This window comes from Strix aluco, chromosome 6, assembly GCF_031877795.1.
Source record: "Strix aluco isolate bStrAlu1 chromosome 6, bStrAlu1.hap1, whole genome shotgun sequence".
NCBI lineage: Eukaryota > Metazoa > Chordata > Aves > Strigiformes > Strigidae > Strix > Strix aluco.
Window position 1 is genome coordinate 16,782,255 of NC_133936.1, and position 14,503 is coordinate 16,796,757.

Here is a 14,503-nt window from a genome sequence, read left to right on the forward strand (position 1 = left end):
CAGACACGTACATCCACTCATACTGGATGGTGTGGTGGTCATTGGTTAACATGCATGATGACCTCATTCCTAAACACTCATGAGTAGGGTGACAGAGGAGGAAGGGACAGCAAGGCACTTCAACAAACCTCCCCTTCCAAGCAAGCATCTCCCCCTGCTCAGCATTCCAGCTTTCAAGCTCCCCACCCCATTCCCTCTTCATTCACTTCGCACTCACCCATTCCGCCCACTTTCTCCCCATATCCACACCCCACGCGCACATTTCCCCTCAAAGCGCTTGTTCTCAGGTCCACATGCAGGTTGGATGTTTCTGATGACACTGATGCCAGCAGCACACCACCATGATGCAACAAACCCAACTACATTCTCTGCCAGCAGCTCTCAACCAGGGGCACACACACCAAGGGAAAAAAAGAGGGAAAGGAAGAAGAAAAAGGGAAGAGGAGGAACAAGAACATGTATGCCAACCCCTGCAGCTCTTCAATTTGACTGATATACCTACAGTGTCCTTCCTCAGAGGTCCCCAGAAATCACTTCAAAACAGTAGGTTGTGTGAAGGATTCTGAAAAATTGATAAGGTTGTGCTACAGATTAAAAGAAGTAATGGTTGGAGGGTGAAGGTAAGGAAGTCCCGCTCTAAATGGGAGTCACCAGGGAACAGCAGGAAACAACAGAAAATGTCTTCTGATGCTAGAGCTGGGGAAAAAATTACATGTTACCTTCTCTGGAGTTGAAAGCACTTTGGAGAAGATGGGGGACAGCGATCTATAGCTAGACTGCTGGGACTCCTCAAACGCCCAGACTACATTGGGAATATTGGGACTACTGTCTGTCAGCTGGCCTACCAACACAAGTGTAGACTTTTCCTTCTAAGGACCTGAAGAGGCCATTTCCCCCAGTGAGAAAGGAATTCAGGCTTATTTTCTAAAGGCCATGAAACAGCTTTTTAGTGACTTATTTTAGGTGCCCGACAGTTACTTAATTTGGAGATATATTGGTAAAAGGCTCCCACATGAGAGGCAGCCCAGTTTCTTCCCCTCATCGTACAAGGGCTGAGAGGGCTCCACACTAAAGCCTTTATTAAGTGACTACTATTTACAGCTTGTTTGATGTGTTGGCTGATCCCCCTTGGAAAATGCCAGTGCTAATTTTGGCTGACCCTTTTCCAGTCCCCTGAGCAGCACCTTCATTCCTGCACTTGTTGCTTTGCACGCATTTAGCCAGTGCAACCAGCATCAAGTGAGCCTGTCACCAGGATCCTCTGTCCTTCATGGGTCCCCAGGGAGCACACGCTGCCCACACAGAGCAAAGTCCTGTCTCCAAACTGACTGCTTGCTCCAGGAAACACAGGGAAAAGCAAGAGTGTGGGTACTGTCCCCACTGACCAAATGTGAGTACCACAGTAAAACCAAGTCAAAACAACAAGGTCATTGCGCTCTCTTTTTCCTTCCCATGAGCAATTGGGAAGTGATGCCAAATCCAGGAATATCAGGCAGGGAAGGGAAGGGGGTGTCAACTTTCTTCTGCAAATAGAGAGCTGGGAACAGGGTCTAATGCAGTTACTAAAGCTGAAGGGAAAGCCAAAATCCCCCAGCCTCTTTTAGTGCTGCTGAGCTCCCAGATCCATCATGGGGCCACCTCATCTGTTCTAGAAGAGCAGAGTAACATCTGCAGATGGGGTTCCCATGTGCTTGTAACAATCCTCTGGTAGAGGATGAAACCTGCTTTCCAATATGGTGAAAACAGACCAGTGACCTCCTGCCAAGTTCTCCAGTTAAAAAGAAAAAGAGGTTGGCATCTCAGCTAAGGCTCAGACAGGGCTTTTTAGCCAAAAGTAACTTTATTTTTTAGCACCAAAGCAAGCTGGTGAATTACTTTTTTTTTTAAAAAAAAAAAGAGGGGGCAGGAAAAAGAAGGAAGAGGCACCTACATACCCAAACATACAGTGGCACAAATGTATATTCTTGCTGCAGATCAAAGAGTGACCAAGTCCCAGACCCTTCTTCCCTGCACCAGGGGTTGCACATTTCTCTGTGACCCCCGCAGCTGCTCTGACAGCAGAAACCCCCAGCACAGCCCAGGTGAGGCACCTTAACTGCTGGGCCAGGTGGACTTTTATGAGGGCAAAACAGGAGGATGTTGTGGCTGGAGCTCACAAAGATGAGATTTACTAGCTCTCCCTCTGCTATAGCATCCATCCGTTCTCAGTGACTGGAAATACTAGACCTCCTGCCTGGTGCAGGTACAACACTGGTCCAACCAAGGACCAGGGAGAAACATCCAGAGAAGTACTACTGGGAATGGTCTTTTTCCTACAGCAGAAAACCTCAGAATAGTAACAACACAGACATTCCTTCTGTTTTTCATTTGAGGACATAAAATCAAAATTTGCCCATCAGCTTCCCTGTGAAATTACCATTCCCCACCCTCCAACCTCCCACTTTACAAAGGATGCATAGCAGAGACAAAGAGAAGGGTTGTGTGACTTGCCCTAGTCAGTGGGAAGCCCAAATCAGAAAAGCAAGGATCCCTATTCACCATTATTGCTGGCAGGACATCATCTTGGGAATTTTTATTTTTTTTCTTCCTATAGGGACCCCATGGAGAGAATACCAACACAAAGACTAAGGAAAAAAAAAAAAATCAGAGGAAGCTTCCATGCCATTATGCAGCAATTGCCACTTTGCTCCACAGCATGTTCTTGTCAGAGTCCTTGACCTTGGCTACGGTAACTCTAGGCATAGTAGCTATCCAGTTATTCAATGCCATCGCTGTCTTGAAAGGCAAGATGCTGACATTTGTTTCTTTATACAAGACAACAGGCTTTCTTTTCCTTCAGCCCTGCACAAAATTTTAAATGGATAGAGCAAGATATTGAGGATCCTCAAGAACAGAGCAAGTAAAGAGCAAAGCTGGAAGCATCCTTCTCCCATCCCATCATCCTCCCAGCTGCAACAGGTAGATAGGACAGGACTTCTGAGTTTGAAAGACCTGCCTCGTGGTCCTCTCTGGCCTGGCAGGGAATGAGAACACAGCATTTCAGACCTATTTAAAAGGGCAAGCTCCACTAGGTAAAACTAGTTGTTAATCACTAAAATTGCCCTTATTTCCCATGGAAAACCCAGCACTGCGCTCTTAGTCACACAAAAGCAACTGAACAGACAATGTCTGAGCTTTCACACTGCCTTCTTAGATAGGAAAAGAAGCAAGGATTCAAACCAGGCGCACAAGCAGTTAATGGGATTATCCAGAAACAGAGAGATCTCAGCAGGACCCAGCAGGCCATGAACACATCATATCATGCAAAGACCCCTCTCCCATCACAGGGTTAACACGTGCCAGGCTGTTAGAGTCCAGCAACAGCCTCTCCAGCTTTAGGAACTAAATCAAACATGTATCGAAATGCTGCTCTCCGTACCGGTACCTGCTCATCTTTTTCCTGAGCCTGGCGAACAGTTTAGTTTTCTTTCTGTTGAGGATGGCACGCAAATCATTTCCGTTACAGGATGGCACAGTCAAACCAGGGAGGAAAAATTAAGCTTCTGAGCAGCCATTCACTTGGTGCCACAAAACTCACTGTAATCAAGATGACAAGATCTCCTCTCTCTCTCTCACACACACACACAGAAACACACACACGGAAACACGTGCACACTTCCCTCGGTTCCTAGAAAGCTATGGCCTGCTTTCTAGGAGAGGGCTTTTTGTGACTGTCAAAGATCTACATATATGTGAGCAAACTACTGTTTTCCCTGCTCTTTGGAATACAGGGCCAGGGTGCACACCGAGAAGAAAAAGGAAACTGTATAAACCAGCAGAGAACTGTAAATGTCTTTTTTTCCACAGGTAATCACAGCTCCTCAGTCTCCCCTGTAAATATTGGTACACAAGAAGCAAGCTCCCCATTCCCCTTTACTTATGTGATCTGTGCACAGCCTTATACATGGAACCTAATCAGCAGCTTTCCTACTACATTTTTTTTCCAGTTTGATCGTACTAGGATAACACTACAGATCTCCTAGGTCTTCCAGGCATCTGAGCCTGGAATGCTCAAACTCTTTCAGAAACAAATCCCAAACATACATCTGAGGTTCCCATCTCTGTACTACTGTGCTACACAGCCAGCATCAGATACAGAAATACTTCTGTAGGGCCTCACATGAATGTCATAATGATGTGCACAGATAATTGCCTCTCTTCTCACACCTCCTCATTCATTTCCTGTCATTGAATCCATCTCCAATCCCCTTCCCAGTAGAGAAAGGTTAGGGAAGCATCTGCTCCTGCTGCAGACCACAATAAGCAATCAGATCAGGGGCTATTTCCTCCTGCACACTCTCGCTCCAGCCCTGCACCACAGTGAGAGACCAGATGTGCAGGAGAGACAGAAGTGCCTCACAGCATTTCCTGGTCACTGCAAAACATATTTACTATCCTGGCAAACCTTTGTTATATCCTCCTACAACACCCTGCTCCACTGTGCTCAGGAGGAAGAAAGTTGCTCTGGGACAGGTCTGGCATCTCAGCCGAGATGCAGGGAGTAAGTGATGAAGCAGCAGCACTCAGATTTCTACCCGCACAGGGACCTCTGTGTGTGCTCTCGTTTTCAGTTTTTAGGGCCATGTGGTCTTGTAGCCAGCAAAGAGCACAGAACTGCAGCTGAGACACCCGTTACAGCCCCAGATGAAGCTAGTAGTTTGTGGGGGTGGAAATCGTGAGGACAGGTAATCTATTCATCGGAAGTTCTTTCAGGCCAGAAAACTTCATGCCACAACAATACTGAACATGTCTGGGCCAGACTGTCACTGCAGCCTGCCATCACTTCCTTGACGAAGAAAGGAAGGAGAAGGAAAGAGCTGGAGAAAGAAATGGCTACAGCTTTCATCTGTCCTGTTACTTCATCCTCTTTCAAGGACCCTGGAGAATGCTGCTATCAGAGACAACATGGCACATGGCAGCAAGAGGCTGGGCACCACAGCCTCCTCACAAGGCTTCAGTCTTGTTGGGTTGTGATGATCAACAGACACCACATGCTAATTTGGGAAGAAGATATTATTTTCGCAAGAAGCACTCCTACTAGCATCTTGGAAATTTGGTGTTAGCAATCCAAAATTCAGGGGCCAAATTCAACTCAAACATCCTCTTTCTTTAGAGCTGGAACAAGTCACACAAGTTGTCTATGCACAACTGCAATAGGAGGTTAAACTGGGAGGAGAGACAGGGGAGCACAGAGGTCTCAACAGCTGATCTAGCCCTTCCAAATCAGTGCACTCCGACCACAGCTTGCCCTTATTTCATGCTGACTTCACCTCCTCCCTCCATCAATACACCAATTGAGGACTTGGGCTGTGTTCCTGCTCACACGGCACGTGGGATTAGCAGCAGCTGGAAGCCAGAGCCCGACGTTGTTTCATCACTCACGCATTTGGATGGGAGCCAGACAGCCTCATCCAGAGTCGGACCTCTCCCTCCCCTCTCAGTGCTAGAGAATGTGCAGACTTGCACTTAACCATACAGGACTGGACCCCACTGAGGAAAGAAAACTAAAGGCCTGAAGGACACCCACTCCTTGCATACATGTAGATTAGAAGTGCTCTGAGATCAGGAAGCCTCATATTAGTGAGGCTGCAACTACTTCCACAACTCACACAGAGGAAACACACCTCAGCTGGGTACATAGGAGGGACTATAAGGCTTTGGCAGACAGGTGGTTCCAAGTTTGGAGGGCCAAAGAGGAGGCTGGGGAAACAAATGTGCTCTTATTGCTCAAGCTCCCAAGCTGCAGATACATGGTGGAAGCTTTTGAGGGAAAGAACAGGACAGGTGCTGGGCAACTGGACCCAGACGGAAGGGCAGCTCAGTATTACATGTCAGTGCATGGAATTTGACTTTAAAAAAAGCAGAGCTGAGAGTCAGTTGCCTAACTATCAGCACCTAGTTTAGGTCTATCAGTTTAGGTCTCTATCAGCACTAAAGTTTAGGCCTCCAGATGCTATTCTAGAAAGGTAAGAGGTATTACATTGCATCACCCAGCCCCAAGTGCAATCTTGGACACACTCTAGGGAGTCTCAGGAGAGCACTGGCTGGCTGTATGCAAGCAGTCAAATCACTCCCCAGCTGACAACATGGAGGTTTCAATACCCCTGGTAGAGAAATCCCTATTCCTCCTCCCTTGGTGATGGAAAGACACTACTCCCACAGTTACTGACCTGGGCTGTGCTTTAACGGGGAAGGCATTGCCTGAGTACTGCTTGTCTAGACCCAGCAGGACATCATGGAGATTTTGGTTCAACTGCAAAATATAAAAGAAAGAAAAAGAATGAGAAACGAGCCCAAGTGCCAGAAGAGAGCCTGGGCTGGCCTGCACAGGCTTGTGTCCGGACATGTACACATACTCAGCTATCCCAAGAGAGGACAGCTCTACATCTGTTTCCACTCCTCCATGGAGTATGAAATGCTAGAGTACTCAAACTGTTGAAGAGCTGCTGATGCCTCGTGGGAATGCTCTGTCTCCCTTACACATCATCCTCTCTGCTTCTCTATCACCTGCCCTCACTGGTGTGCTGCCAGGTACCATTGCAGAAGGGGGCAGAGTGTTTGCCTAAGGGTCTAATGTGCTAGAACTGAAGTTTCACTCTGGATTTGTAGCCAAAGCTGTTCCTCAGACTGCTTATCAAGGCTTGGGATATGGCCATTTCAACTGTGGAGCCAAAGGCAGCTGGACTTCCAGTCAACAACGGGCCTTGACTTCACAGGCTACCTGGGCCATCTATGTTTGGGCACCTAGGTATCTTTGCAGAGATGCAATATTAGGGGTTAAACTCTCCCTGGCACCGAAGGCTGTAATATTCACTCCAGACACTCCTATTCTGAAACGTCCAATTCATAAACAAGACAAGATGCCAGATTTATCATTGGTAGGAGGAGGGATCCAATGCAATCAATGTTGGAGGCATCATGCCAGCAACACCAGCAGTTAATCGGATGCTATAGCAGTAATAAGAAACAGATGGTTCTTAAGGAATAAAGCAAAATCCCTGCTCTCATACAAAACTCCTCAGGAAAGAAAAATCCAAGACATGATGCAAGAAGAGAATTCCTGTCTAACAAGCATCTTTCCCATGTTTTGCTGACTTAAATTAACAGCAACAAATTGATAATTATAACAATCCTCCCTATTCTTAACAATCAGTTCATCCCTCAGTGGGGAAAAGCAGGCTATTAATTGGAAAGGTCCCCATGAAATGTCAAGCAGGGCTCAAAATTGATGCATTACACCAAGGCAGAGGGCCCCTGACTGCTCGGAATTGAAGGACTGTAATGTTGCTTGTTGCTTAGCGGCTGTCTTGTTGTCAGGATGACATTGGGAGGGGAGGGAATACAAGAGTTCTCCAGCTGGGCTCTCGGTCGTTCATCAAGATTAGTGCAACCTTTACAGAGGGTGTGCAACTCTTAGGAGCAGCATACAGACCTAAGAAATTCAAGACTTCCCTAGCTTTTAAGTGAAAGAACAAGAACATATTTGTAAATGAAATTGGCAATGGGGGGGCTTTCCCACAGACTGTTCCTGAGGTCTCTGCTGGGCACTGACACACAGCACCAGGATCCAGTCTGCCGCTACCAGCTTACAACACTGCTTACTGCTGTGATTCCCAACTTGTGCCCAACTGGTAGCCCACGCAAGCCCATGCTAAGAACTCAAATGCCTTCTTTTGGGTCACAGGGCAGGAAAGAAGCCAAAGCAGAGAGGTACTGCTGGGCAGTGCCTTTCTGAGGGACCAGAGTGAGGTGGGTCTCAGTCTTCAGCTGACTTGCAGATTGGCAGAGTCCCTGCTGTTTTCATCCCCACAGCTACACAGATGAGGGTTCACAGCAACTTGCTGCCAGGCAGCAGAGGAGGAGGAAAATAGATACCAGGCTGAGAGTGCCCAGGTTACAGATCTGTAATGTAGACAAACTAATAAAAGACAGCAAGAGATAGGCCTGCAAGTTGCTTCCCTTCCCTCTGTGGATCTGCAAACGAGCCCTGCCAAGTGACACAAACTCCCCACTGCTGCATGGTCCTGTGGTCTCTTCCCTGTGCTCCATCCCTTTAAATTACTATCTCAGACAGCCTTTCTCCCAAGCGGCTCATAAAAAAATAAGGGTTAACATTTTTCTCTGATATAGGGCAAATACTCTCTTCTCTCCAGTTGTTTTTTTCAGTTTGGGGTGGTTTTTTGTTTGTTTGTGGGTCTTGTTTGTTTTTTTAATAACAGTGAGGAAGGGGTATATTAGTAGGATAAGCTGTTAGTTGCCTTACCTTGCTCATTTCTTTATGGAAGTTCTCTTCTAGGCCTGCTATACTCTGGAATGTGTTGACATAGAAACCAACACGACTGCCAAATGAAAAATGAGACAGAAGAACATAATGGACACAATGCTCTCCCAAAACCTTTCCATTCTGCCCCTTCTGCTACTTCCCACCCACCATTCCCATTCAAACTCTACTCTGTCAGGTCTGGTACATGCCTGAAGAGAAGGGCAGCAGAGAAGAGTGAAGGGGGTGATGGAGCAAAGGCCAGGTATGGGGGGATAGGATCTGAATATGTGCTGGGCTAAAGGGAGAGGGAGGTGCAGGGTGGGGAGAGCAGAAAGAAAGAAAGAAAGAAAAAAAAAAAAAAGAGGATATTAAAAGAGAGCCAGTGGTAGGGTGATGGAAAGGAAAAGAATAGAGGCTGTGACGCAGATGGAGTGTGGGGAGAGCTAGGGGAATTGGCAGGAGGACAAATATTAATTCGCTCTGAAGTCTCTCAGCTCCAGGAGAAGCAAAAAGCATGAACTGTTTGCTTCAGGGGCATAAGAGTAAGAAAGCACAGGACAGGCACAGAGAGCACCAGGAAAGCAAAAGGATCAGCTGAATAGCAGGAGCCTCTGAACAACCTGTGGCACCTTAAAATTCCAGCAGCTGCTTGCCACCCTCCTTCCTCTAGCCAGCTTGCCAGCTGCCAACAGAGTGCTGTACCAGCACCCGTCTGGAGGAACAACAGCAGGAGGGAGATGCTCTCTAAGGCCAGCGGCATCACCATTCTGCACATGGAACCACCCAGATGTCTCATCCTTCCCAGCTCCTTTCTCAGTCAGGCCTACACGCTGCTTTGAGCGGAGAGTCCTGACCCAGGCTGGGAGGAAAGGGAAGTGAAGGAAGACATCAGCACTTTGCTTTCCCTTTCCCGCCCTGCCGCCACCCACTCTCTTCATCACCCACAGACCAGCACTGCCAACCCAGATGTGATCACTGCATTTAAAAATAAGAAACTGGAACACCCCTAGGAGGATTTTGCCTGCTTTCCACTGTACCCTCCCCATATATCAGCTTCTGCTGTCCTCCAGTTCATACTCCAAGCTAAACATTGGTCCAAACCTGAAAGTGGCATCCAAAGCAGAGCACCCTCTTGTCTCATCCTCCCTCCTGTGTTAAACTTGCTGCTTCACGGGGTGCTCACAATCTTGCATGGTGAAACACAGTGATCAAGGCATCACCTCCTGGCTCTCTCCAACCCTGGTGACTGTATAAACCCTTCTGACATCTCATTTTCCCTTAACTAGTCAGCTGACATACTCAGCTGCAGATGTTTCTTCCAGCCAGCCAGCTCCACACCCAAAATCTTACTGATCCACAGCCTGCTCTGTCTGCCGTCCACAGCAGAAGCTGGGCCACTGCCCAGGAAAGTTGGGCAGAGTTGGTGGGGCAAAGGGATTAATCAGATGAAGCATAGAAACAGTTTCTCTTTGTGGTAAAATTGAGTTTTTCATGAGGATCATGAAGCAAAGCACAGAAAGCCCAGGGTGAACCTGGCTGGGGGGAATTCTAGGATGGATTCTCTGAGATGATCCAGAAAACAAGAGCAGACACCCAGTTCAAACTAAGGAGAACAGTGATACAAGAGCTTGAGTCTTCGCTTCCTTCCAACCAGCCCCTGGGAAAACTTCCAGCACTCACCTATTCCACAGTGAAGGCAGCTCCTCCTGCAGATCAACATTCATCTCTTCAAACACCTTCTGAGCCTTTACTAACTCTTCTTCAGCCTTAATAACAGAGAAGGGAGATTGTCAGATCCAGCGCAGACAAGTATCCTGCAGGACTGGGACAACTGTGACTTTTGACTTCCTTGGGACACCAGACAAAATTCTGGCATAGGGTAATCCCCATTCCAAATGAGGGAACCAGGGTTGCATCACAAGTGACTTGATGCCCCTTCAGCTTGCATGTGTTACTCTCAGGTTTTCTCTCAATGGATTTCCCTGTCTGGATACTCAGAAAGTAATTCAAACATCCACTAATGTGTTTTAAGTTCTCTAAGTTTCCCTGGCTTCAAAAACTGAATGGAACTGGTCAGGCAGTTCAGCCTCCGGCTTGGACACAGATTAAACTAGCAGTGGACCCTGTCCCTTGCCAGGTCTCTGAAAGAGTTGAAATCCATCCCAAATGGCATTGAAGAAGAGTCCTCCCTCGTGGGGACTCTCTCTCTGCTCTGGTGAGGTCATGCCAAAGCCCCATCTCTTCCGAGGACAGGAGGAGGTCTGCATCCTTGGCTGATACAGCACTCTCACAAAGCTGACTGGAAAAGCAAGGAAGGGTATGCAAAGCAAGAGCTGTGCCAGCAGGAGGCCAAGCTGGAGTGCTTGAGCAGCAGGTCTTGGTTTCACATACTCTCATCAGTGAGGATCTAATACAAGAACAATCCCTGGATGGCTGTTGGCCACCAATACCAAAGGAAATATGCCTTATACAGGACCGCTTCCTCCAGTTGAGAGTTTAAACTTGGTCTGTTCATTTGACATAGACACTGACAGACCCCAACACTGATGCATGAATTCTGCCAGGTTTCAGTGACAAAAAGGATGATCCTGGTTTCTGTTGCTGACAGCAGACACCAGCAACAAGCACAGTCCCCTTCCCATATTTGTCCTAGGTGACCTCTTCCTCTTTTCAGTGCTCCAAGTTAAACCTTGAAACTTGCTAATTAAAACATTTCTATTCTGTAATTTGTAAGAGCATAGCATTCTCCCATAACCTTGTGCAGTGGGATGCAGGATAGCAAATCCCTGCCTGAGCAACTTGATAACACACCTTAACAGGAACATCAGCATGAGTGCCTAGTGTGTGACAACAGTAGGAATGTCACGATGACATGGGGCTCTGCGGAGCCCGCAAGTCACTGGGGAATGGGATCTCTCTACAAGCCTGCACTCAGATTCCTACCCCTTCTACAAAATTAAGTTTTATCTTCTTTGTGCCAGCTTAATTACAGAAATCCAGCTCACAGCTCCTTAGTGACCAGTATATGCAAAGATAGAATTGATAGGAGAAAGGACTTAAAAATATTTTGCAGTTCAGAGTCCTGTTCCTCACTGTGTTGTGTAGGACCCTTATACTCTCTATTTCTCTCTTGTCTTATGAGCAAGCCACAGAAACTCCTACCTTCCAGCTAGCTCCACCTTTCAGAGGGTCGCCCACTGCTGCCAAAGGCAACGCTAAGACTTTGTACTCAAGATCAGAAGATAAAGTTTCTCCCAGAAAAAGACATAACGGGGCGGTATTCCAAAAGTTAAGCAGACCTTGTGAGGAACAGGCAGGGGGAGAAAGGGCCATGATGCTTCTACCCAGAAACCCCTGTATTTCGCTACTACACTCACTGAAAAACTCAACATTTTGAGAGAGTTTGCAGAAAACAAACAAAAAGCCAATTTAAACAGAGAGACAGTTTATGCTGGATCACAGATGATGATCACAAAGACTCTTTCTGCCTTAATATCTCTCTACAAATGAATGTTTCTAATATAACCATTTTAAAGGAAGAAACAAATTCCAGTCCATCCTTTGGTTTTATCTTATTCTAATTTCCAAACTTGACTGGAACCAGAATTAACCCAGGAGATGGGATAGCTGGGAGATGAGGCACCACTGCATGCTGTTAATTTTTCAGATACAATGGATATTAATAACAGTCTTTCCCTCTCTCGTTTACCTGTTCAGAAGGTCAAAGAACCTAGAAGGCAACATGTGAATATTGCAACATCCTGAGGCAAAGGCAAAAATCAGCAACAGGCAACGTTCACTCCAGAGTAGCTGTAGGAATTGGGGATCCATCTAGTGCCTGTGGCTCAGGTAGTGCTCTCAGTCCCAGGTACTGCATTGAATTAATTCTTCACTTCTTTGTCAGCCCTTTCTATTTCAGCTGTCATCCTTGCCAACCTGATGGAGAACTGAGGCAGAAGGACATAACGCCCAGGCTCATAAAGTGTGATCTCAGAAAATTCTTCCTTTCCCTTCCTAAAAGGGGGAAGGTTTGAGCAGGAGCTGGACAACACAAATGCTTTCCTGACCTTTCCCCTAGCCAAGGCTCAGAGTGCCAAGCACAACCAGTTCAGTTGTGATAAGGGGGCAGTTATTCCCCATTAGGCTTCCTTACCATCATGCATCCCAGCACTCAGGAGTGTCTGGCAATATCCAGCCTGGTGCTTTCAGACAATCTGGTGACCATTTCTCTTCAAACACTATGCTGTGAACTGTGGTATGCACTGCTCAGTAAATAGTTTAGACACCCATGAGGCAGGGGTAAGGAGAAGACCTGTGCACCCCATCCCAGGCCCAAGACCCCACCAGCCCCAGCCAGACCTGCCTCTCAGAAGGGCAGCACAGCCCAGGACTCAACTTGCTGGCTTTCTCCTACAGACAGAGATTTAGTTCTGTTATCACTGCAGCACCAAGGATGTTGCTTTTTCCTCTGTATTCAGCATTTCAGGGGAGCTTAGCAAAAAGGCAAGAATTTGCTGGTCTAAGCCATTTTCCCTTTTGTTTCAAAAAGCTAAGTCACAAATTTGTAACTGAGAGCAAGCAATAGCAAACCCCCCAGGAGACTTTACAGAAGATCCCCACTGTATTGTTTTTGTTAGTATCTGCTAAAGGCCTAAAAAGCCAGCAGTTTGCACTGGAGGGTTTACAGTAGAAATAATAGGTCTTGCTGACCGCATTTTTGCTTGGAAGTTGTAAAATTATCAGGCAAGAAGAGACAGCAACACAGCTGCTGGTAAGGGGAAGGACTTTTTTTTTAGGCTTAACATTCTGAAGCTCTTCAATAAATGCAGTGTCATCAGCCTTCCTGCTTTTATCAAGACCTTAATGAGATTTAGGATTCTCAGTAACACCTTCAGTCTTAAAAGTCATGCAAATATAAAAACTGAAGCCTTTTTTTCTCCTGGCTGCTTGTGTTTGTGAAGAAAAGATGGAAACCCTATAGGTACAGAATACTTTGAGATTTTTTTTGTTAGTCCCCAATCAAAATTAAAATTAAAAAAAAAAAACCAAAACCCAAAGAATCACACAATTAAAAACAAAACATTAAGGTTGCCAATAGTACTGTTTAGTTCAAGAATGAAAGAGGAAAATCTTAAAGGCGGACTTGATTTGAAAATATCTGGGGTGACTGAAAATATTAATGGAACGTAGCAGGATGTCAACACCCCCAGAACAGAGAGGGTAGAAAGACTACATGCCCCATTGTCACCTGCTTTAGAGCAAAGTCACGCAGTACAGTGAAATTACTGAATGGGTCTCAGTAGCCTAAGATCAGAGTGCAAGGGATGAGGGAGAACTCTTAGGTACTGTTTCTCTAGGCAATCTGTGGGCAGTGGTATTACTCCTGGTCACCCCAGCCAGTCTGGGAAGGGCAAAAATGTCCAAGAGCCAATTTATTTATTTGTAGCTTGAGAAACTTCCTATACCTGCTTTCTAGTCCTCCAGAAATACCACCAGCCAAATGGACCAGTCAAGAACCACAACCGCGCAGATCATTCCCAGCATGGCAGAAGAACAGGGAAAGCCCTAGCAGCCTGCCAAATGTCCTTCTCCCTTCCATCCAGAATGGATACATATTTCCTCCCTTTGCTATGCATCTTAAGCAGGACTGCTAACAGCTGTTCTTTCCCCAGGCTTTATGGATGTGGTAATCTAGTCTTTTCCCTGATCTGCAATCATAAACTGACTGTGAAAAACCCAGGTGCTTCATAAGGTGAGAGCAATTTAGTGTTTCTAAACTGCAATTCATTCACTGACAAGGAAGGTGAAGATGTAGGAGCATCTGAATGAGAACAGATTAGCTCACCAGGAACTTGTGAACAGGTAACCGGCGGGCGCTCTCCCAATTTGGGTAATAATTTACTATCCCTTGCCCATTGAAAGTATGTTCTTCTCTCTGACTGTTTTCTGTCAGCTCCCTCTTATCCCTTAAGGACCTCGAATGTAAATACCAAGGGAGATTTTATCAGGAAGCCACGCTTCTCCTATGCAAGTAGGATTGGAATTCTTAGTCCCTACAGTTTCTCTGAGCTGCTCTCATTTCCCTCAAGATGCTATAACCTACACGTTCGGCCAAGTTCTGCCACATGACGCAACCATGACCTCAACCTGGAGCTGTTCAAATATATTACACGGGGTGCAAATTCCCTGGTCTGGGCTCAC

At 46.5% G+C, this 14,503-nt stretch overlaps 1 protein-coding gene across 10 annotated transcripts in view; it reads right to left on the bottom strand.

Moving 5' to 3' along the window:
- BIN1 (bridging integrator 1) overlaps nt 1–14,503 on the bottom strand; it is a 101,670-nt gene that overhangs the window by 25,607 nt on the left and 61,560 nt on the right. For 6 of the 10 annotated variants that reach the window (XM_074828804.1, XM_074828799.1, XM_074828805.1 and 3 more), the window contains 4 exons: nt 9,983–10,068; nt 8,303–8,378; nt 6,210–6,292; nt 3,425–3,469 (listed from right to left, as the gene is read on the bottom strand). In XM_074828804.1, coding sequence (XP_074684905.1) covers nt 3,425–3,469; nt 6,210–6,292; nt 8,303–8,378; nt 9,983–10,068 — 290 coding nt within the window. The remainder of the gene's footprint in view (nt 1–3,424; nt 3,470–6,209; nt 6,293–8,302; nt 8,379–9,982; nt 10,069–14,503) is intronic. The other 4 variants (XM_074828806.1, XM_074828801.1, XM_074828802.1 and 1 more) reach the window with 1 other exon arrangement.